Raw genomic sequence first — 22219 nt, forward strand, 5'->3', positions numbered from 1 at the left:
AAAACTCATCCACAAGCTAAAACTAGAACACTGCAATCTTTCAAAATCATTGTGACTCCTAAATGGAACCACCTCAATTGGAAACCAAGAGAGTCAAAAAATATCTTGTTTTCAAAAATTTGACATAGTATACCCAAGTTATGCCATAAAGAAAAAAACAGCTCCTTTAAGACATGACTGCTAGAGCTAGAGACCAAGTTGAAAGTACAGGTGTTGATGTCATGATGACGTCAATCACAAGAATATGCTTTCCCTTGTTGAAATATTCCTTTGCCAAAAAAATAGTTGATATATGCCTGGATTGCCAAAATATTCTCAATAGTGGTGAAAAATATTTGTCCAAGTCAAAAAATTGTGGACGGTACCACTACAATTTCAATCACTAATTAATCAGTGAAATATTCCACCGGCAGTGAGGTAGTGAACATTGGTGAGTACTTGCGGACCAATCCGATATTTTAGCCGCTGGAAGGCCATGAAAATCATCAAGTGGTTAAAAGTTGTGGTCAGAAAGTGGAAATTGTTGGTGTTGGGTATAAGGTGTTGAAAATTAAGGTTTCGCCAATTAGGATAGTAAAACCACCAATTTCACAAGATCGACCTTACATTTAAAAGAGGAATGTAAACCCAATAGATCTAGCAACAATTCAATTAGAGAAGAGGGCTGAGAAGCTGATTGGATTTGCCCATTTACTGTTTCCCCTTTTAGAGAGTTGAAATTGGATTTGAAGTTGTACAAGTTCTAGGGCAAATAATAAAGAATTGAACCAAAATAGTAATAACAGAATGTTCCAAACTTCACACAAAGCCGCAAACAGATATCTAAGTGTTGATGTGTCTTTTGTACACGACCAAACACAGAATAAAATACCTAAAGGTACCTTATCCTCTCTTGAGCAAAGTTCCCGACTGCTGAAGATCTTGTCGAAGGATCAGTCAGAGTAACTCCAAGGTTCTGTTATGTAGGATCTCTACGTGTGGATAAGCTCTCTGTGGTATGATGTGATTTTGCTCGAATCACAAGGGGACTTACACTTGATGACTGAACATTTGATTTGCTTTGAATATTACTGGAACACAGGATTTCACTAGCCTAGATTTTGAAAAAAAAGAAAAAAGGATGAGGGCAAGGAAAGGATCTAATTCTAACACTAAGAATGTAAGAGCAATGAATGACCTTTGATGAAATTCTAACTAAGTCTTGTTTTGACATCCCAGGACCATCTCCACAAGGTTAGTGTGATCTTCGGAGGAAAGCTTTATGATGTTCAGATCATCACTACAGGCATAGACACCATAAGGCTGATGCATGTCAATGAAGAAGCGACAATTGAAGTTAAGCTTAAGCTTAATGATTCCAGTTGACTACACAAGACAAGTCTGGAATCAACAAACTGCTAGTAGTATGGATATACAAATTTCACCATCAATCAAACACATTTCTTCCACTCATCTAATAACATGAAATCAAATCTGAGAAGTATAGAGACCATGCAAATTGTTGAATCGACCCATAGATTTCACCATTTCTTCAATGAAGTTTACAAGTCTTTTACAACAACATCTTGGCAACAATCTTTGCCTTCTCTTCCTATTCTACTCTAACTGCTATTCTATTTGCTATTAATCATTAGCTATTCTAACCTATATGAACTAACTATTAATCTTCTAGCTATTAATCTTCTTGCTATTATCTATTAACCTTTTCAAAATGAAGAGTTTGAGCCTTTTATAATGCTCTCAATACAATTCAATGGCTCAGATCAATGGCCGAGATTTTACAATGAAAACCCTAATTAGGGTTTGTTACAACAAACTTAATTCTGGCCAATGAAATAATTGCATTATTTGGACACATTTCTTCTCTGGAATATTCGACCAATATTTGGACACATGTCTTCTCTGGAATATTCGACCAATGGATAACAGGGGTAGGTACATCGAATTTTGTGTCATTTTTTGATGAGTCAGGTACATTGAATCTGGATACACTGAGATGGACCAATCTGACTAGAAGAGTGATGACTAGGTGCAACCTTGTTTGACCCTAGTAACTTGGTAGATGTTCAATTTGATGATGCTGAGAAGCTAACTTTCATTAACTCTTCTGAAACTATTGGCTTCTTCAACGGACCCTTGCTTTAACCTCCTTTGTCTTTGATGTGCAGGATGGATGGTGTGCTTTTCCTTGAAATGCTGGACTGGAAGAGGTCGTCCTTGATGATGCTGGGTTGGAGAAGGTCGTCCTTGATTTGGCCTGGAGGAGGTCATCCGTGATCTAGCCTGGTCTTCTTTCATCTGCAAGACAAACCAAAAGATGATTAAGGTCATATAACAAATTCATTTCAACATAGCATTTTCTACCTTAAATCATCAACAAGAAGACATCAAAATAAAGTTTGCTCAAAATCCTTCCCAGGGACAAGCCCTATAAGAATTTCGCCCTGGACCCTTTGGAAGGGTCAGGAGCGAAATTTGAATTCCTAGCCAATTTAGACCTCTTTTCAACATTACCTCACAACCAGCACTTTGCCTGGCCCAAACAAGGTGAAGGATAGGCTTCCCTAAGGATTTCGCCTTGGACCCTTTGGAAGGGTCAGGAGCGATTTTCTTGATTAGGCCTCAATTACCCCATTTTTTCACTCCAAAATCCTCCGGAAGGTGAGCATATGCTTGTTTTAGTCCAATAAAGTCTAGGGATCCATCCTTTTAGCTTCTCACATGGGCAAATTAGGTGATAATGAGAATTTCGCTCTAGACCCTTTGGAAGGGTCAGGAGCAAAATTCCTTCTTTAGGCTTTATTTTACACTTCCTTTACTTCAATTCCCCCTACAAGGCAAGAATAACCTCTCTCCAGTCTTTTCATGCCTTAGGAATCAAAATCTTGTCTTGACACAAAGAGGAAATAGTGACTTTGATGAATTTCACTTTGGACCCTTTGGAAGGGTCAGGAGCGAAATTCATTTTTTGCTTGCCTATTCACACTAAATTTCACTTTCTTCACTTCACTTCATCTGGAATCCCCCATATTGAATCCACTTCTCAACTTGGCAACATTGGTTTGATCTTCACAAGGCCCAAAAAGGAGAATTCGCTCAAAAAAACTAGCCAGGGACAGGACCTATAATGAATTTCGCCCTAGACCCTTTGGAAGGGTCAGGAGCGAAATTCCAATTTTAGCTCAAAATTTGCATCTTTGGTGGATAAACATCTTTCCAAGGCGTTCCAAATAGCTTCTCTCACCCTAGTCTAGGCCTGACTTCACTCAAAATTTGGAGAAAAGGATGGTTTTAGTGTTTTTCGCTCTGGACCCTTTGGAAGGGTCAGGAGCGAATTTCTCTCTATGCTTGTTTTCCCTCACTCAACTCCATTTCTTTCACTTTCTATACTTGGAATCTCATCCTTGGATCCCTTTCCCATGCTTGCAACATTTTGTTTGACCTCAAAATGACTAGAAAAGAGAATTTTGCTAGGAATCATGGCCAGGGACAGGACCTATAATGAATTTCGCCCTGGACCCTTTGGAAGGGTCAGGAGCGAATTTCTTCCTCTAGCCCAAAATCATCATTATTGGAGACAACAATCCATTCAAGGGCAATCTCAAGGGCTTCTACCATCTTTGTCTAGGCCTAGCTTGGCACAAATATGAAAGGAATAGATGGATTTTAGAATTTCGCTCTAGACCCTTTGGAAGGGTCAGGAGCGAAATTCTTGTTTTAAGCTCAATTCCTTCAATTTCAATGATTCCTAGCAACTTGAAGTTACTCCTAAGGACCTCTTCCATCCCAATTCACTTTAGCTTGCAATTGTCTTGACACAAAATTGGAAAAAAAGTGGTTTTGGTGAAATTTCGCCCTGGACCCTTTGGAAGGGTCAGGAGCGAATTTTACATTCTAGGCTTGATATTTCATCTTTTATTACTTTCCATCATTCCTCAAGGCAAGAATATGTCTATCCTTCCTCCAACATGCCTTGGACACTAAGAACTTGGCCTAACAAGGAAGACAATGAGGTCCATGAAGATTTTCATTTTGGACCCTTTGGAAGGGTCAGGAGAGAAAATCATGATTTGAGCTTGATTTTTCATTTCTCCAACTCCATACCACCTCAAGAGGCAAAGACATACTATCCCACTTCCATCCATGCCACAAAAAACCAAGGACTTGACCTCCTCCAATGGAAAAATAGGTGTTTTTAGGAATTTCGCTCTAGACCCTTTGGAAGGGTCAGGAGCGAAATTCACTATTTGGCTCAAAATCCTTCACTTTTCAATACTTTCAAACATTTCCAATGGCAAAAGATGTCCATCCTTCCTTTCAAAATGCCTTGCAAATCAAAATTTGGTCAAACTAGGGAGGAAATGAGCCTTAGGAAGATTTTTGCTCTGGACCCTTTGGAAGGGTCAGGAGCGAAAATCTTAGTTTAGGCTTGATCACTCACTTTTCAAACTTCAAACCACCTCAAGAAGCAAACTTAGATTATTTTCCACCTAAGGAACAAGGATTGATGCCCAAATCAAGTAGCAAATGAGGTTTATAGTGAATTTCGCTCTAGACCCTTTGGAAAGGTCAGGAGCGAAATCACTCTTAGGCTAAAATCTTGATCTTCAAAATCATCCAACTCCCTCTCAAGGCAAGAACATACCAATTCATCCCCCATCATGTCAACGCCTAGCCAAAACAAGGAAGAAAACAAGAGATATAAGGATTTTCGCTCTGGACCCTTTGGAAGGATCAGGAGCAAAAATCATGTTTTGAGCTTGATTCTTGACCTTTTCAACTCCAATCCTCTTTGGGAGGCAAACATAGATCCTTCCTCTTGCATCTCCACCGAGATCCTGACTTTAGCCAAGGGAAAAATGAGTGTTTTCAAGAATTTCGCTCTGGACCCTCTGGAAGGGTCAGGAGCGAAATTCATCTTTTGGGCTAGAATCCTTCATCTTTACTCACTCCCTAAGGCTAGAACATTCAAAAATACCTCCAAACATGCCTTAGGAACTAGAAATTTGGCCTTGATAAGTGAGAATTTGAGGTCTTCAAGTATTTTCGCTTTGGACCCTTTGGAAGGGTCAAGAGCGAAAATCACTTCTCAGGTTGATTTTCATCTTCCTTTCAACTCATTCTCACACAAACTTGGTCAAATCAACTTCCTTTCATCGCAATTAAGACAAACCTCCATCCAACTGGGTCTAGGCAAGGTCAAACTAAGTTTTAAGGTCAAAGGAAGGCAAAAAAGGAAGAATTCGCTCTGGACCCTTTGGAAGGGTCAGGAGCAAAATTCTCCTGTCAGGCTAGCTTTCATCATCCCAAGGTCTAAAATCTCCTCCCTAAGGCAAAGTTGCATCAAACCTTCTCAATTATGCCCCAGAAGTCTACAATTTTGGTCATATCTTGGAGCAAAGTGGAGGAAAATTGGATTTCGCTCTGGACCCTTTGGAAGGGTCAGGAGCGAAATCCATGCCTTAGGTCATCATCTTCACCCTTAAACGCTTTCAAACACTTCTAAGGCAAGAACATATCAAAACCTTCATCACATGCCTTAGAAATAAGACTCTTAGTGCAAACAAAGTGAAGAATAAGTGTATCCTTGGAGTTTTGCTCTAGACCCTTTGGAAGGGTCAGGAGCGAAATCCACTATTTGAGCTAATTTCTCACTTGTTTTTTCCTCTTCATACCTTGGACAAACCTCATTAGGCCTCCTTCCCTCATGATTACATGAATTTGCTCTTCAAGCTGACATGTAGCCCAAGAATTTGGCGAAAAATAAGGTTTTACATGAATTTCGCTCTGGACCCTTTGGAAGGGTCAGGAGCGAAAATCATGTTTGGCCTCAAATCCTAACTCCATTTTCACATTTCTTCATTCAAACAAGTGCTTTTTCCTTCATTCAAACCTAGGAAAGGGTTAGCTCAGAGCCTGAGTCGAGGTGGAGTGTCTTGCGGAGAAATTCGCCCTAGACCCTTTGGAAGGGTCAGGAGCGAAATCCTCATTTTGGGCTTAATTCACCTCCTTTTCCACTTGACTCTACCTTAGTCTTGATCTTTGATTCATTTCCTTCCATGTCCTAGCCAAACTTGCCCAACTCAAACCCTCAAACGACAAAATTCCCTCATCAAGATTCAATGACCTCCTGACACCATAAATGACAAGAGCAGAAACTAAGCATCAAGGGAGACTCTCAAAGAAACCCTAATTCTGGAGCATGGTGGATTCACCCTGACTTAAGCAAAGCCTGCTATTCAATAATCCCATCGACAGCACTCATCTTGCAAAGGCTAACAAACAAAACCCTAAAAGACCCAAAAAACAAACCCTAGAAGGCAAAAAGCAGGGGTCCCCATTTGCAATGGGGCGATGTGTGAATACGTCACAACACTAAGAAGAGAAAGTGAATCAAAACCTATAGCTGAAAATCTGTGTTGAATTGTTGGGACCAGGAGGGTAGGGTGAATTGTTGGGACCAAGTGGGTAGGGTGACCAGGTCCTGCAACTTTTGGACAAGAAAGTGGGTTGTTTTCCAATTTAGGAAGACATACAAGATTCACTGTCAGAAGATTGAGCAAAATTCTCGAGACCAATGTGGTGGGAGCTACCTGGTCCTCCGCTTTTTGCACCTGTAGAAGTTGAACCTGTTCGTCATCGTTTGTTTTGTCAAAATCTTCGATTACAGCTCTTGAATCAATTTCTTGCACATAGAGAGATTGAGAAAAAGGGTTGTGGATAGGGAATTGCCTTGGGTCAAACCCTAATTTAGGAATTAACCTTTAAATTGAAATGAAATGGAAATGGAATTGAATTGCAACACAATACTTTTCTTTTTAGGGAAAGGCTACATTTGAATTTGAATGCTTGTAATTGAAGTTGATACCTTAATGAAGCTTATTTGAATCCACATGCCAAGGGTTTAGGATGTCATGCAGAATGTCTTCATGGAAGGTTGATCATGGATGCCATCTTGAATGCTTGAACATGACTTGACCTCTCCTTCAATGCTTAACGAAGGCTTGACTGCTTGCTCACTTGAATTGAATTTGCTAGAGTATAATTGAAAGTGATCCATCCATCTTAGACTTCAAATGGGAGGGGTAGGCCTCCTTTTATACTTAAACATCCAAAATTTATTTGAATTTCCAGAGTAGGCCAACACAGGACCTAAATTACAACCCAATTTAAATGACCGTTGATGGGACCAAATTTGGCTTTTGAGTAGGACCAGGGCAGTGGGGGTGTCCTAGTCCTGTTAAAGAGGACTCGGATTTGAACAAGGGTCAAAAAGGGAGTTGAAAATGCAGATTTTTGGAAGGTATGAGCAAAATCAAAGCAAACATCAGGCACTGAAAGACAAAATGCCAAGGTGAGGTCTAGATGAGGAGAAAATTGTATGTGGATACAATTTACAATGCTACACTGGGATGGAAAAAGGAGTCATCGATGTGATGACAATAAAAAATCGCCACTGAACAAAGTACAAACACGGCCCCCCAAAAAAACATGACCAATTTTTTTAAAAAAACAACACGTTGAGAAGTCAATAAAACCACTAGATTTCATTTAACCCTCGCCGAAATTTTTGCAAACTAAAACAAGGCATGCACAAGCCTGTGTGGCGATTGTGTGACCATACAAATTCATACCGCTATACAAATTTTATCTCGAGATTTGTGCAATCCCTTGAAAAAATTGATTTTTTCTACTCCAATTTATACATTTGAACAAGCAATCTTAGGGTTTTTGGCCATTTTGGGTGCAATGTTGATGCTTGTTTCTCTCTAAGGTGAGTTGATTTTTCCCTCAAGGCTAAGATCTCTCAAAAAACAAATAGTAAGTCATGGATCTAATGCTCTAATACCATGTTGGAGTTGATGGTGAACCCCACAACTCCCAAAAATCACCTACAACCATAATAACTATCATAAAAAAAGTAAGAAAAGACATTTATTGTGCTATGCAAACTTGAGAAATGAATTGATCCAAAAGGTCTCCATGACTGAGCTTTTGTATTAAATGATAATAAATCCAGATTACAATAGATTATTACAATGATGAATTATGAATGCTTATAAAAGCAAAAGGCAACCCTAGATGAGGATTAGATTAAATCATGACAAGTGTCCTCATCCCATGCTATGAGACAAATAAAGTACCTGACCTAAAAATAGAAAAGCACCTCTAATTTTAGGTTAAATGTAATAAAGTAAAAAGGGAACCTAATTAATTAATTGATGATTAATTAATTAATTAGGTGATATACCTATTTTACTCTAACATTAGCTAGGATTTGGTAGGAATCAAATAAATGGCTTTTTCAGCATAATGTCTATGATCAGGCTTGTTCTCTCTAATGTGAGGTTATGTTTCATGTGGAAGTGGGTGTGTATGAACCTCTCAGTTAAAGGAAGTGGGTGTCTATGATCAGGCTTGTTCTCTCTAATGTGAGGTTATGTTTCATGTGGAAGTGGGTGTGTATGAACCTCTCAGTTAAAGGAAGCCTCCGTACTTTTTGTGGAAACTTTTGAGGCCTGAGTTGACATCTATGACTCTATATCCCCTTGCAACAGATCTTTCTTATTTATAAGCTGTCTGATATATTTTCCAATAATATTAAGTTTTGTTATTTTTCCACTTATAGATAAAATATAGTTCAGATATTTCAGCAGCAACAGTCTTCATCATTTCCCAGCAATTATAAATTTCAATTTGCGATAAGTTTCAGATCTTTTGCCAATAAAGGCATAGTGCAAAGGTTGAGAGAAATGGTTGTTTGGTTGGCCACCCAGATTCAAATCCCTGCTTGGCCTGATCCCTTGCAGGTTCTGCACCCCTGCTGAACATCCATGCCTGTGGATTTGGGCCTTGAAGTACATGCTATGCATACCCAGGGAATAGACCCCCATTTGTCTCCACAGGGCCCCTTAGCATTTAATTAAAAATAAATAAAGTTTCAGAGCTTTTGTTCCAGCAGTTTCAGCCTTTCAGGTTTTCAGTTGTATAACATATTATCATATTTCAAACATTGCATAAATTCCCATTTTCTATCCCCTTTTAATTTTAGATTTCTACTCTTGTTTCAGACTTTTTCAGCTACAAATTCATTTTTTTATTTTTTAAGGTTCTGAACAGCTATGGCAATTTTTTTGGATGTGCCAATGAAAAGGTATCAGTGGCATCAGAGCATTGGAGGCACAGATCAAATTTTATGTTTACTGCAAATCATATGCAGAGGGAGTACATTCACAGGTCTAAACCTGGTTAGACATAGAAGATGAATGCTAAAAATGGTATGAGGAGGTGCCACTAGGGATCGTGATAGTAAAAGCAAACAAGTATGCAACTCGTCTCAAGAACCATAAATACCAAATCCATAGCTTGGATAATCTAGAGAATGGCAGTGCTTTACCCACAATATCTAAAAATTTTGAAAGTAATTTGCAGAAAGAGTTATACTGAATCAACAAAGAATGCGACACTGGATACAGGATGTGATTATAAACAAGATTCTACAATTTTACTTAGTAATGTCTGTCAGTACAGAAACAAACAGCATACTACTAGTCCATCTTATGATACTTTATATTAAAAATTTTAAGAAGAATGAAAGAAAAGCTAATGAGATGTATGGCACTCTTTAGACTTTATATTTAAGGATCATCTAAAGTATGTCCTTTCTTTGGAAAAGTATTTGTCCAACCATTTGTACGGGATCATCATATAGAGATCACATGATTACAATAATACCTATAATCAACAGAAGCTTCATAAAGTTTCCATAGTTTCATTACCTGTGCATTTATTACATACACATCAGCTGCAGCATATAATGGTGCCACATGAATTGTTGCAGGAGTCCACAACATCAAGCTTGCCAGCTTGATATAATGAGCTATTAATCCTAACATACTCTTGATATAGAGAACCTTATTGCTCTTTGATCCAACAGAACCAATCAACAGCTTAAGTGTTTGATTCTCATTTCTTTCAGAATTGGATGAGAGTTTTCTGACCTGCCACTGCTCCCTGTCAAGAATTCTTGTATGAGAGGAATCTAAATGATTGGACAGTGTTGAATTCGATGCAGTTGATTGATTCCTTCTTGTTCCTATTGCAATGGATTTGCTTGAATGACTTCCCCCTCCTTCGATAATGTCAGAAAACTCAGACAAAACCCTGAAATTCCCTTTGCTCTTCACAATAGTATCTGCACCTCCTAAAGCATTCTGGGAAGCTTTTGTTGCCCCTACATGCTCTGGATTGATCTTTGGGATGAAATTCTCATCAGCTATCATCAAGGCTGCCTTGAGTAGTATCAACTGACCTTTTCCTGGATTGATGCTACTAAGAGTCATCACAAGCATATCATTAGAATCCAAGCCCATACTACTTCTGACTTTTTCTCGCAGAGCTCTCCTTTTCTCCAACATTGTTTCAGTACTAAATAATGGACTATTTAAGGCGGTTTGTAATCCTGCTACAAAGGCAAGTTCATCATTCACAGAAAGTGGGACCACTTCTAATATGGGAGGCAATTTGATGCCTTCTTGTGCACACCATGTCAACCATTGCTGAGATTGTGACTCTGATAGGAACAGCAATGCTTTTACCTTGTGCAGCATATTTTTGGAGCGATCAAAATATTCACGTCGGTTTTCCATGATCCACCAAATCAATCGATCTGAACTCCTTTTATAATGAAGAAGATACTGCTCTGCATCAAGTCAACTAAATGTCAAATTGTCGGGCTTTAATTATGCCAAATACAATCATAGAAGAAAGTAAAACCTAAACCATCAAAAGAAGTATTCATTTGACAAAATCTACTAATACCCTTTGACAACATATCCCAATCTAAATTTAACTGCCATGTCAAATAAGCTACACAATCTGATTTATGCTTCCGCAATATTACTAAACTATAATACTGTTTTGAAACATGTAATTGACCATAATTTCATCCATTCTTCATGAATTGATAATTTTCTTGCATAAATCAGACAATGCAAGAATCCAATAATGGAAGTTCTACTGAAGATAAATATGGTTAAGGGAAGTTTGTAGAATTTGCTTTCTGAGGAAGTGACTTATTGTTTACTATACAAGATGGACTATTCTGTTTGTTAAATCCTTAAGGCCACTGGACACTTCCTCTTAGTTACTAACCCTTGAATATGGTTGATACAAAACAATAATTTCAAAACTACTCATAAATTAGGTTGTATCTTGTTGATACTGTCCTTGAGCTTCAGGTTTGGTGATATTCTAACTTCTGATTAATAAGAAATGAGAACCACAGTGAATTCTAGGACCAACTAATAATTGCAAATAGTGTCAATAATAGGCAGCTCCAGATTATCTGGAATTGGAATGCACGATAACAGTTCTGCATGATGCAATTTATTGGGGAATGAGAAATGGCAGAAATAAACTTTGAAATTATAATCGTACAATATGACCGCATGTTTATTAAGGAAAGCATGTGAACTCAAACTCCATGTTGATAGCACACAAGTGATCAATTTCACAGAATAAAAGCCATCATCTTCGAGTGGATGGCACTAGATATTAGAAGTGAGTGTCATGCATTAAGTGAGAAAAAAAAAATCAAGTATACTGTAATAGGCTAATAGCAAAGAAAAGGCAATGACATGGTAAAACTCCTAAGCATAACAGTGAAACAAATGCAAAAATCATGTGTGAGCTAAATATGAAAAATAATTCAAAAAGTTATATACATGCCAAATCCACCAAGTAACAAGCATATTACAAGATACATTTACAAAATGAAAAATATAACATAAGGAGATTCTACAAATGACTAGAAGCACCTACAAACTGAGTCCAAACACTAGGATCTGCATTGCTTTGAGAACAGAGAATGCTATCAGGAGGGATAAAAAGTTGCACATAATCCTTGAGTTGAAGTTAGGTAATTCGCAATTTCCTTCCTAAGTTAAGTACAACTAGGTTAAGTGTGTTGTGGAATAGCATTAGGTTCATTTTAGTAAGATAAGGGTGGCATGCCCCTGTTGATGGGGTAATGGATAAAATAAATAGACCCAGGGTACCTAAAACTGAACTCTGACAGAATTGTGAAGGTCAAGCCAGGACCTGCAAGAGCAGGAGTGGTGTTAAGTCAGATACGGAATGTTTCGTAAAAAGGTGGATCCTTTTATCTTGGTGTCAAATCCAACAATGAAGAAGAGGCAGTAGCGCTTCTGAAAAGTCTAAAATTGGCTAAATCAGTTAACTGTAGCAAGTTGAGGGAGGTAGATTCTCTCTTAGTCATTAATGGTTGCAATAATGATACAATTAAGAATTGGAACCTAAAGAACTATACAGATGAAGTGAAAATCATAGCAAAAAGCTTTACGGATATAGTTTTTTATTATCACTGTTACATGGAAAAAAAAGGCTACCAGACAGTTTAGCCAATTATGGAATTGATCAAAGCCCTTTCTCCACAAAGACAAATGCAGAGGCAACAGAGTGGTTGATAGAGAACACAATAATTTTAGATTCCCTTCATGTGAAGCCTCATTCACCACCAAATTTTAGATCTCCATCTTCCCAGTTTTCATGGTTTAACATGTAAGAAGTTGATGTAATGGTAAGGCTGATGTACCAAATAAAGAGGCAGCGTGTGGACACGCATTTTCCAGCATGCAATCGGCTAGGTATGGTGCTATTATGATGAGTACCTCACCATAAAGAAGATGAGCCCAGATGTGGAATGCATAGTGTTGTATCTCATGCATCGTTCTTGATGCAGGTATCATAATGCAGAGAAAATGCCACAGACTAGAAGGAGAGAGGAGCAGTTTCAGATGCAGACTTAAGAAATAGCTTTTTTGTGGAAGATGATGCTTAACTGAGTTTCATTAAGTCAATCCTGGGACCCAATGGCTTGGCAGCAGTAAAAGAGAACAAACGGAACATTATGACTGGTTTGTCTGAAGCAAATTAGCAGACCCAGGTAGCTGATGAAGAAGCTTGTAATTGGATTACGCATGTTATATCCCTTGCATCTCACATTTTAAAGGTTGATGTGTAACGTCCTGTTTGATTTGTAGTTTTGAGTGAGTAGACAACTAGCATAGGAGTGACAGTAGTCAGGACTGTAGTTGCTTTCAGTTAGAAAAGTCAAATGTTGGAATAAGGCAGCTAAGCTTTTCAGTTAAAAAGTGGCTGAGTCTTTCTGTTGGGAAAGTTGAATAACAAAATAAGGAGGTTGGGTTGATCTTAAACCTGTCAGTATCTATCAGTTAACACCACAGATTGAGGAGATTTGCCAGTTAGCTACCAGTGATTGAAGAAGGAGATTTGTCTGTCGACTGCTACTTTTTGATGACCAATTGCCTATTATTGTGGATCACAGGAAATAGGGAGATTATAGGAAACATTGAGAGGCAAACAGAAAGAGACTTCTAGAAATCTGAAAACGAAACTCAATTTCACTCCCTGAAGGGATGCTGCTTTCAGCAGCATTTGTGGTTGGAGACAGAAACCTGCGGGCATATTAAATGGACCATCTTGGGGATAAAAACCTTCAATTGATGGTAGCTAACTGGCAAATCCCATTAAACAATGGTGTTAACTGATAAGTACTAACAGGTGTAAGACTTACTCAGCCACCTTATTCTGCTATTCAACTTTATTAGAATAAAATCTTAGTTATCAATTATTAATGGTCAATATTGTGTCTTAGTGTAAATATTAGATGTTTCTAATTTTGCTTCTGTTATCGATTGTTTCATAATGGAAACATCAATCTTGTAATCTATAAATGATCATTTGGTCATTCAATTAATTCATTCAGTATTTTACCAATTACTTGCATAATATGGTATCAAAGCCAAAACACAAAAAAATCGTCTAAATTTGTTTCAAAAATGTTGAAAGAAATTTTTGAAAAGTTTTTCAGAAGGTTGAATTTTTTGGGTCCTTTTTTTGGCTTCAGTTAGCGCGGCCTTCATATATTTTTTCCGGCATCAAGGGTTTCAGAAGCTGCGTCTTTTTTCATGGAGTGTAATTGCGATTTTTCAGATTTGTAATTTGCGATTTTCTATTTTTTTGCGTGAGATCTTTCTGTTTTTCTGCAATTCACACAGCTACCCAGTCATTTTCTCTGTGACCCACGACCTGTTTTCCAGCTCTGCTCGCAACCCGCGAATTTAATTTTCACATCGCAACCTATTTTATGGGTTTTCCAGCTCCACCCACGATTTTTTTCCATTTGCCAAACGTCGGGTTTCTTTAGCGGATTGTTTTTCTTTACTATCTTCAACGACTAGCAAACCCGTGACAGGATTATTTTCAGCAGAAAATTTTCGGCAATTTTTTTGTTTTCATCCCGCGAAATTCATGTTGCTTGGTTGCGATTTTCCCTCTGTGATCTTCTATGTTTTGAGGTGGGGTTTTCGTTTTGGGTTTGCAGATTCCCACATCCTAGGGTTTTTACAAACCCTCAGTATTTTTTCAGCACCCTAAGGTTTTGCTGACTAGGGTTTTGCTCAAAACCCTCTGTTTTTTTGTCGGATTCAATTTTAACCTGCAGAATCTTTGTGGGTTTTTTACGAACTTTTTTGGGTCTCTGTTAGAATTTTTTGGGTCCTCTGAAATTTGTTCATTGGAATTTGTGCCCAAAAATTCTCTATTCTGCCTTGAAATCAATGCAAGCTTTTTGCCTCAATTTCGTTCATTACATGTCAGGTTTATGCGATGACACACTCCTGCCTTGATATTTGTGTCGTCATTTGATCAACCATCTTTGACCTAAGTTTTTGTGATGACCTAAGCTTTTGTGATGGCATCTTTGACGAATATTCTACTCGAGGGGAGTCAAAAATTCAACGGCAAAAATTCTAATACCTGGAAGCAACATATGCTCACAATTTTTGAGTATCGTGTCATCGATCAGTTGGTTCTTGGAAAGGCCACCCGTCCCTCTGTGATGAGCAAAATTGTGAAGTTGTCATGCTCATCAAGCTCTTAGTGACCGACGATTTAGCTTCCTTAGATACCTACCCACAAAACAGTTGCCGAGATATGGGAGCATCTCAAGACATTGCATGAGACATCTAATAAGAGCAGAGCCTTAGTTCTGAAAAATATGCTCCTCTATAGTCATGGATGAGCGAAAATCCCTTCAGGAACATCTCAATTAGATCAAAGACATCCATGATCAGTTAGAAGCCATTGGTCGGAATGTGGAGGAGGAGGACATGGTAGTTATCACATTGAAGAGTTTACCGAAGTCCTATGAGCATTTTTTCGAAACACTCAACATCACATCAACCAGTGTTGATCTTAAGTTCACTAATCTTTGCACTAAACTTCTATAGCAAGATAGGTGGAAGCAGCAGTACCAGCTCATCCTCTACAGAACAAGCTTTCGTAGCCAAATCCTTTCATTAGGATAAAGGAAAATTCCAGTCTTCTCAGCAAAAACCCTCTGCTCCATCATCAAAAGGCTCGAAGAAGAAAAGTGTTCAATGCAATTACTGCCATATGTTTGGTCATATGAAACTTGAGTGTCGTAAATGCTTGGCTGCACAGGCCAAGCAAAGTGGTTCACAGCCTAAAGCAAATGCAGCGAAGCACACTGAGCAAAGCAAGTCTGCCTTTTATGCCTTCATGGCTAAAAGACCTGCAGACCATGTGAAGTCTTGTGCTTGGTATATAGATTTGGGTGCCTCACGCCACTTCACTCATCGTCGGGATTGGTTCATTGACTTTCAGCCTTACTCAGATTCAGTTATTTTTGGAGGGTAAGAGTACATTGTTATCGGAAAGGACAATGTACAGATTTAGTATGGAGGGAGGAACTTGATTTTCCTCAATGTGAACTATGTTCCAGGAATGGAACTCAACCTTCTCTCAGTTAATCAAATTCTGAGACATTCTCCTCGGCTCGACGTGACCTTCAGTTCACATCAATGCAGTATCATTGATCGGGAGACTCAATCTATTGTTTTTGTGGGTCCTAAGGATCATGATCCATTCAGACTAGTTGATTCTGGTGATTCTCAGGAGCTTGTCATGGCAGCCAAGTGCTCCTTTGTTAGTACACTCTAGCATCAGTGGTATGGGCACTTAAATGTGCACTAACTTTCTTAGCTTGTTCGAGAAGATCTTGTCATCGGACTACTAGAGATCCAGACCCAAAACCTCAGAGTTTGCGGAGCATGTCAAGCTGGGAAGCAGCATCGGACTGTTTTCGAATGGCCACTCCTTTATAGCTTCTAAGGTACTATAACTGGTCCGTGCTGATATTTGTGGACCTATGGCTACTCCTTTTGTTACTGGGTCTAGGTATTTCTTACTTTTTGTTGATTATTTCAGTCGTAAAATGTGGGTGTATTTCCTTCATCAAAAATCAAAGGTGTTTCTTTTGTTTCAAAAATTCAAAGCATTAGTAGAAAAAGAGTCTGGTCAACATATTGTTACTCTTCGGTCTGATAATGGGGGAGAATTTTGTTCTTCTACTTTCTCCCATTTATGTGAACAACATGGCATAAAGTGCCAACTCGCTACACCTTACACCCCTCAGCAAAACGGTGTCGTTGAGCAGAGAAACAACATGATTACCAAAATGGCTCAGTCTATGCTTGAACACAAGAGTGTTCCCAAGAAATTTTGGGCTGAAGCAATTAACACTGTAGTCTATCTTCTGAATCGGTCTCCTACAATGGGTGTGAAGAAGAGGACTCCGGAAGAGGCCTGGTCAGGCTGCAAGCCCATAATCAGTCACCTGAAGGTTTTTGGCTCCACTACTTTCGTTTGGATCCCTAATGCGAAACACACCAAGTTGGATGCCAAGAGCCAGAAACTCATGCTCCTAGCTACAGTGATAATCACAAAGCCTACCGAATGGTTGACATCAAGATAGATCGTCTCATCTTCATTTGTGATATGGTTTTTGATGAGGAACGAGGGCCATTTCAGCTCTCTCCTCCAATTGTGGATTCAGAGGATCAGTCTTTCAAGGCTCAAGACTTGGGTGTTCGTCTTCCATTAGGTCCACTTGATGGGAGGGCTCCAATTGTTCCCATTCCTGCACCTACACCGGTTCCTTCTTCTGCAGGATCACCTAGACATGCAGTTGCACCACCTAACTTTCCTCAAGATTCATCCGATCTTTTGTTTGATGAACCTGATCCTGTTGCACCTCCTACATTTGATGTTGGCACTTCTACTCTCCGGCCTAAATAGTGGGCTAAGACGATTGTTGATCTTCATGATGATGAGCTCATCGAGGGTAGAACTGCTCGAAAGAAGAGTAAAAATCTTGATTATGTCAATTTTGCTCTCATGGCCAACATTCACAGTGTGTATGAACCTCAGACATACACAGAGGCGAAAGGGATACCTGAGTAGGAACAAGCTATGGCAACTGAGCGCCATAGCTTGCTAAAAAATAACACTTGGGTTCTGTTGAATCTTCCTCCAGGGAAGAAACCCATTGGATGCAAATGGGTCTATAAGGTCAAATACAAGATTGATGGTACTTTGGATAAGTACAAGGCTTATCTCGTTGACAAAGGCTTCTCTTAGCGTGAATTGATTACGAGGGGACCTTTGCTCCAACAACAAAGATGAGCACCATCAAATTAGTCCTAGCAATGGCAACTCAGTGTGGCTAGAAGGTCCATCAAATGGACGTCAAGAGTGCCTTCCTGAATGGTGAGTTACAAGAAGAGGTCTACATGACGCAACCTCCTAGATTCAATGTTGTTGGAAAAGAGCACCAGGTGCTCAAACTGGTAAAAGCATTCTATGGCCTGAAACAAGCTCCTCGGGCATGGTACATGAAAATTGATAAGTACCTCACGGATCAAAGTTTCCAGAGGAGTCCCTCTGACTCAAATCTGTATGTCAAGACTATTGGCAGTGATATCATGCTTCTGGTTATTTATGTTGATGATATGATCATCACTAGCAATAGGGAATCAAACAGAATTTACGCCAGTCTTTTGACATGACCTACCTTGGGCTTCTGCATTACTGCCTAGGTGTTGAGGTTTGGTAGCAGTCTCATGGCATCTTCATCTCTCAGTCTAAATATGTCAGGGCTCTGCTAGATAAGTTTCGAATGGAGGATTGCAAACCTGCATCTACACCTATGGAGAAAGGCCTAAAGTTGTCGACCAAATCCGATTCCCTAGTTGAGAATGAATCCAATTTCAAGCAACTAGTGGGCAGTTTAATATATCTCACTGCCACTAGACCTAATCTGAGCTATGTAATGAGTTACATACCCTGCTTCATGACAGCTCCTACATTAGATCATTGGGCTATAGTGAGGCAGATCCTACGCTATGTCAAGGGCACTTAAGACTTTGGTATCCTCTATGAACGAACCAAAGATCCCAGACTCATCGGTTACACAGATTCGGATTGGGCAAGCTCTGTTGATGACAGAAAGTCCACATCTGGGTATGTCTTCAATTTGGGCACAAGTGCTATCACTTGGACCACTAAGAAGCAACAAGCCATAGCTCTTTCCTTGACGGAAGCTGAATATCGAGGATCAGTCAAAGCAACTTGTGAGGCAGTTTGGCTTCGAAGGATGCTTTCAGACATCCAAATGTCTCAAGCAAGTCCTACACCCCTCTTTTGTGACAATCAAGGGGTGCTCAAACTCGCCAAAAATCCAGTCTTCCATGAGCGAACCAAGCATGTTGAGCTTCATTGTCATTTCATCTGCAAGTTGGTTGAAGATGGATCCGTGGATTTGCAGTATGTTCCTACTAAGGACTAGACTACAGATATCCTCACCAAGTCCCTACATCCAAATAAGTTTGTTAAGTTCAGGGGGCTACTTGGTGTAGTAGACAGATTGACCATTAAGGGAGGGTATTAGAATAATATCTTAGTTATTAATTATTAATGGTCAATATTGTATCTTAGTGTAAATATTAGATGTCTCTATTTTTGCTTCTATTATCGATTGTTTCATAATGGAAACATCAATCTTGTAAGCTATAAATGATTGTTTGATCATTCATTCAATTAATTCAGTATTTTACCAATTACTTGCTTAATAAACTTTCCGAAGTGAAAGACTTGGCTGCTTCCTAACTGAATTCGTTGGCTGCATTATTCTAACATTCAACTTTCCTAACTGAAACCAACTATAGTCCTAACTACTTTTACTCCTATGCTAGTTGTCTACTCACTCAAAGCTACAAATTAAAAGGGAACATTACACATCAACCTTTAATATGTGAGATGCAAGAGATAGAAAGAGCATAATCCAATTACAAAAGTTTCTTCATCAGCTAACAGCTCCACAAATTTGCTTCAAACAAACCAATCGTGATGTCCCACTTGTTCCCTCCAACTGCTGCGAAGTCATCAGGTCCTAGAATTGACTTATGAAACTTAGTGAAGCATCATTTTCCACAAAAAGTAGAATTTCTTGAGTCTACATACAAAACAGCTCCTCTTTGTCCTTCTAGACTGAGGCATCTTCTGCATAATGACACCTGCATAGGAAAAAAACGCATGAGATACTACACTATGCAACCAACATCCAGGCTTGTCCTCTTTATGGTGAGGTACTCATCATAATAACACCATCCCTAGCAGTTTGCATGCTAGAGAATGTGCGTCCACACGTTGCCTCTGCACTTTGTACATCAGCCTTACCATTTAAACTTCTTAAATGTTAAACCATGAGAACTAGGAAGATGCAGATTTAAAACTTGGTGGTGGATGATGTGAACAACTAGTCAGTTCACTGCCACTATTTGAGTAAAGATTGCCTATGATTGTGGATCGCAGGTAAAAGGGAGAGTATAGGAAGCATTAGGAGTCAAAGAGAAAGGGACTTTTGAAAACCAGAAAACCAAACTCAATTTCATTCCGTGGAATGTGATGTTGCTTTCACCAGCTTTGGCACTTGAAGACAGAAACCTGCAGGCACACTAATAAGACCATCTTGGGATAAAAACCCTCAACGAGCAGGACAAAGTTCGAGCATATTTATTAGACTAGTATGTTCAGATTTGTTAGTTGTATCAGCTGAGTGGATTTCAAGTTGTATTATGTGTTTGAATAAATCATAGCTGAAAAACTGGGAATCGGCAATAACTCGGCAGGCCCAAAAAATTTAAAAAATCGGAAAAAAACACAGCAATAACTCGGCAAATTTATCAAACATTTCAAAATACATAGTTTTTTAAAATACATTAGCATTGAACAAATTTGACAAACAGTTTTTTTTATTTTCAATTAATCTTTTAAGTTTTAATTATTTCAATTTGATAAATAAAAATGAGATTTAGATTGAATTTTCTAGACTAAAAATTAGAAACTGGAAGATATTCATTTGATCAAAATTATTCAGAACACCATCCCAATTTCATCCTCACCTTTAAGAATTTAAATTTTTATCATTAAATATAATACTATTAAATGATTGGGTAAATTTGTAATCATCTATAAATATCTTAAAAGAAAGGAGAGATTTTGAATGTACCAACTTATTCTTTTAATGTATACATATCTTCGAAATAAAGTATGCCTTTTTATTTCACCATCACAAGATCTATTTGAAGGTAGGATGTGTTGATGTGTTGATGTGTTCTTTATGACACCTCGAACACAGAATAGAATACTACGTATACAGATTTTTAATTAAGTCAGCCCTTAGTTAATTGCTGCTCCTTGTAATTTGAGTCAGCCCTAGTGTTACTTTATTTATTTTATTGCACAGGTTATTTTACAAGGTCAGCCCCTTAAAATAAGTTGCTGTTATCCTTTTTATTTCATTGCCTAGGTGTAACTGATATAAAGATCACGATCTGATCTCATAAAAGCTGCAATTTGTTTAAGGGCCGCTAACCCTAGTTTGGCGAGGCACAACGGAAGAGTCAACTATACTTCGCACACAATGGCTTGCCTTTACTAATATTTGTAGTACAACATTCATCAAATCAGAGGCAAAGATAGATAGAGCTACATAAGCTCAAACTAATCCTATTGGATGGTGGACATGGCACAACAAGAATACACCAGACTTGAGAATGCTCACCATTCAGCTCCTTTCACAAGTTGGTAGTTCCTCTACAAAAGAGGAGCTTCATCCACTTTATCAAAAGAAATAAACTTACCTCCAAACAAGCAACGAAGTTGGTGGCTATTCATAGTCCTTTGCAACTTCAAAATCATCAAACTTCAAAGTCTCGACAGACTCCAACTTTACAATGGGATGTTGATCTCAAAGATGCCACCCACAGTATGAGAAACAGAGGCAAGAGGGATTGGTTGAAGTTCCATTGGATGAGGCAATCCCTCATAGTGGCAATGGCTCAAAGTCAAATGCCAAATTTAATGCAATTTTGGTGGATGCCAATTAGGGGCAGCATTATTCTTTCTATGTTTTTGTCATTTTGTAGTTCACTTGCAACCTTTGGGCATTTTGTTGTATTTTTTAATTTTATATCATATGCACATTGGCAATGAATTATGAGAGCAATTGAATATTTGAAATTTCCATATGTAAAAAATAGGATAGCCGTCCACTAACATCCCATAAAATGGAATAAAAAAATCCCCCAGAAACACTTTCCCCCTACGGTGTACCTATCCCAGAAACCTGGTGGAACATAGTATTTTCCAACTGACAAGAAACACAACACTTTAAAATCATGTTGTCATGTTTTAGCTTCTAGAAGAACTATGTAAAAGTGTTCATTGAGACTGTCCTAAGCTGCCATGTTGCTTTAATACTATCTTTAAATTGTGGTGCATTTTAGTTTTTAAGTCTCTGATTAAAGATGGTGTGTTTTTTAGGTGTAAACTTTGAGTCAAAGTATTTTCAATTTTCTATACTCTTGTCCCTTGAGATACAAAAGCAAAACACAATGAATAATATTAAACCTCTATTATATAGAAGTTCATAAGTCTTATCCTTTTGATAAGTTTATAAGTAGTCAACATACCACAACACATCCACCCCCGTTAGTTCAGAAGGGTTAATCGCTCTACACTACAATACATGCAGTAGCTGTTATTTCAGATTTTGACCTTCGATCTTGTGTTTCTAATTTGCAACCAAAAGAAATAGATATTTGAAACAGAGAATATGTCTCAAGAGCTCGAGATCTAATAATATCAAGTTTTACTTCTTTGTTTTTCGCAAGATCTTTAGAGTAGATAGTGATCTTGCTAAAGCTGAAGCACAGCCAAAAAGTCGAGGATTATTCTAAAATTGGACCTT

The 22219-nt window shown here is 38.4% G+C and overlaps 1 protein-coding gene across 5 annotated transcripts in view; it reads right to left on the bottom strand.

The window, feature by feature from the left end:
* Positions 1 to 22219, bottom strand: part of LOC131060266 (uncharacterized) — an 87188-nt gene that overhangs the window by 62645 nt on the left and 2324 nt on the right. For 4 of the 5 annotated variants that reach the window (XR_009110321.2, XR_009110320.2, XM_057993445.2 and 1 more), the window contains exon 2: positions 9780 to 10702. Coding sequence is in view for 3 of the 5 variants with exons in the window: in XM_057993445.2 (XP_057849428.2) it covers positions 9780 to 10702 (923 nt within the window). In the remaining 2 variants the exon portion in view is untranslated. The remainder of the gene's footprint in view (positions 1 to 9779; positions 10703 to 22219) is intronic. The other variant, XM_057993446.2, reaches the window with a different exon arrangement.

This window comes from Cryptomeria japonica, chromosome 1 (assembly GCF_030272615.1).
Source record: "Cryptomeria japonica chromosome 1, Sugi_1.0, whole genome shotgun sequence".
NCBI lineage: Eukaryota > Viridiplantae > Streptophyta > Pinopsida > Cupressales > Cupressaceae > Cryptomeria > Cryptomeria japonica.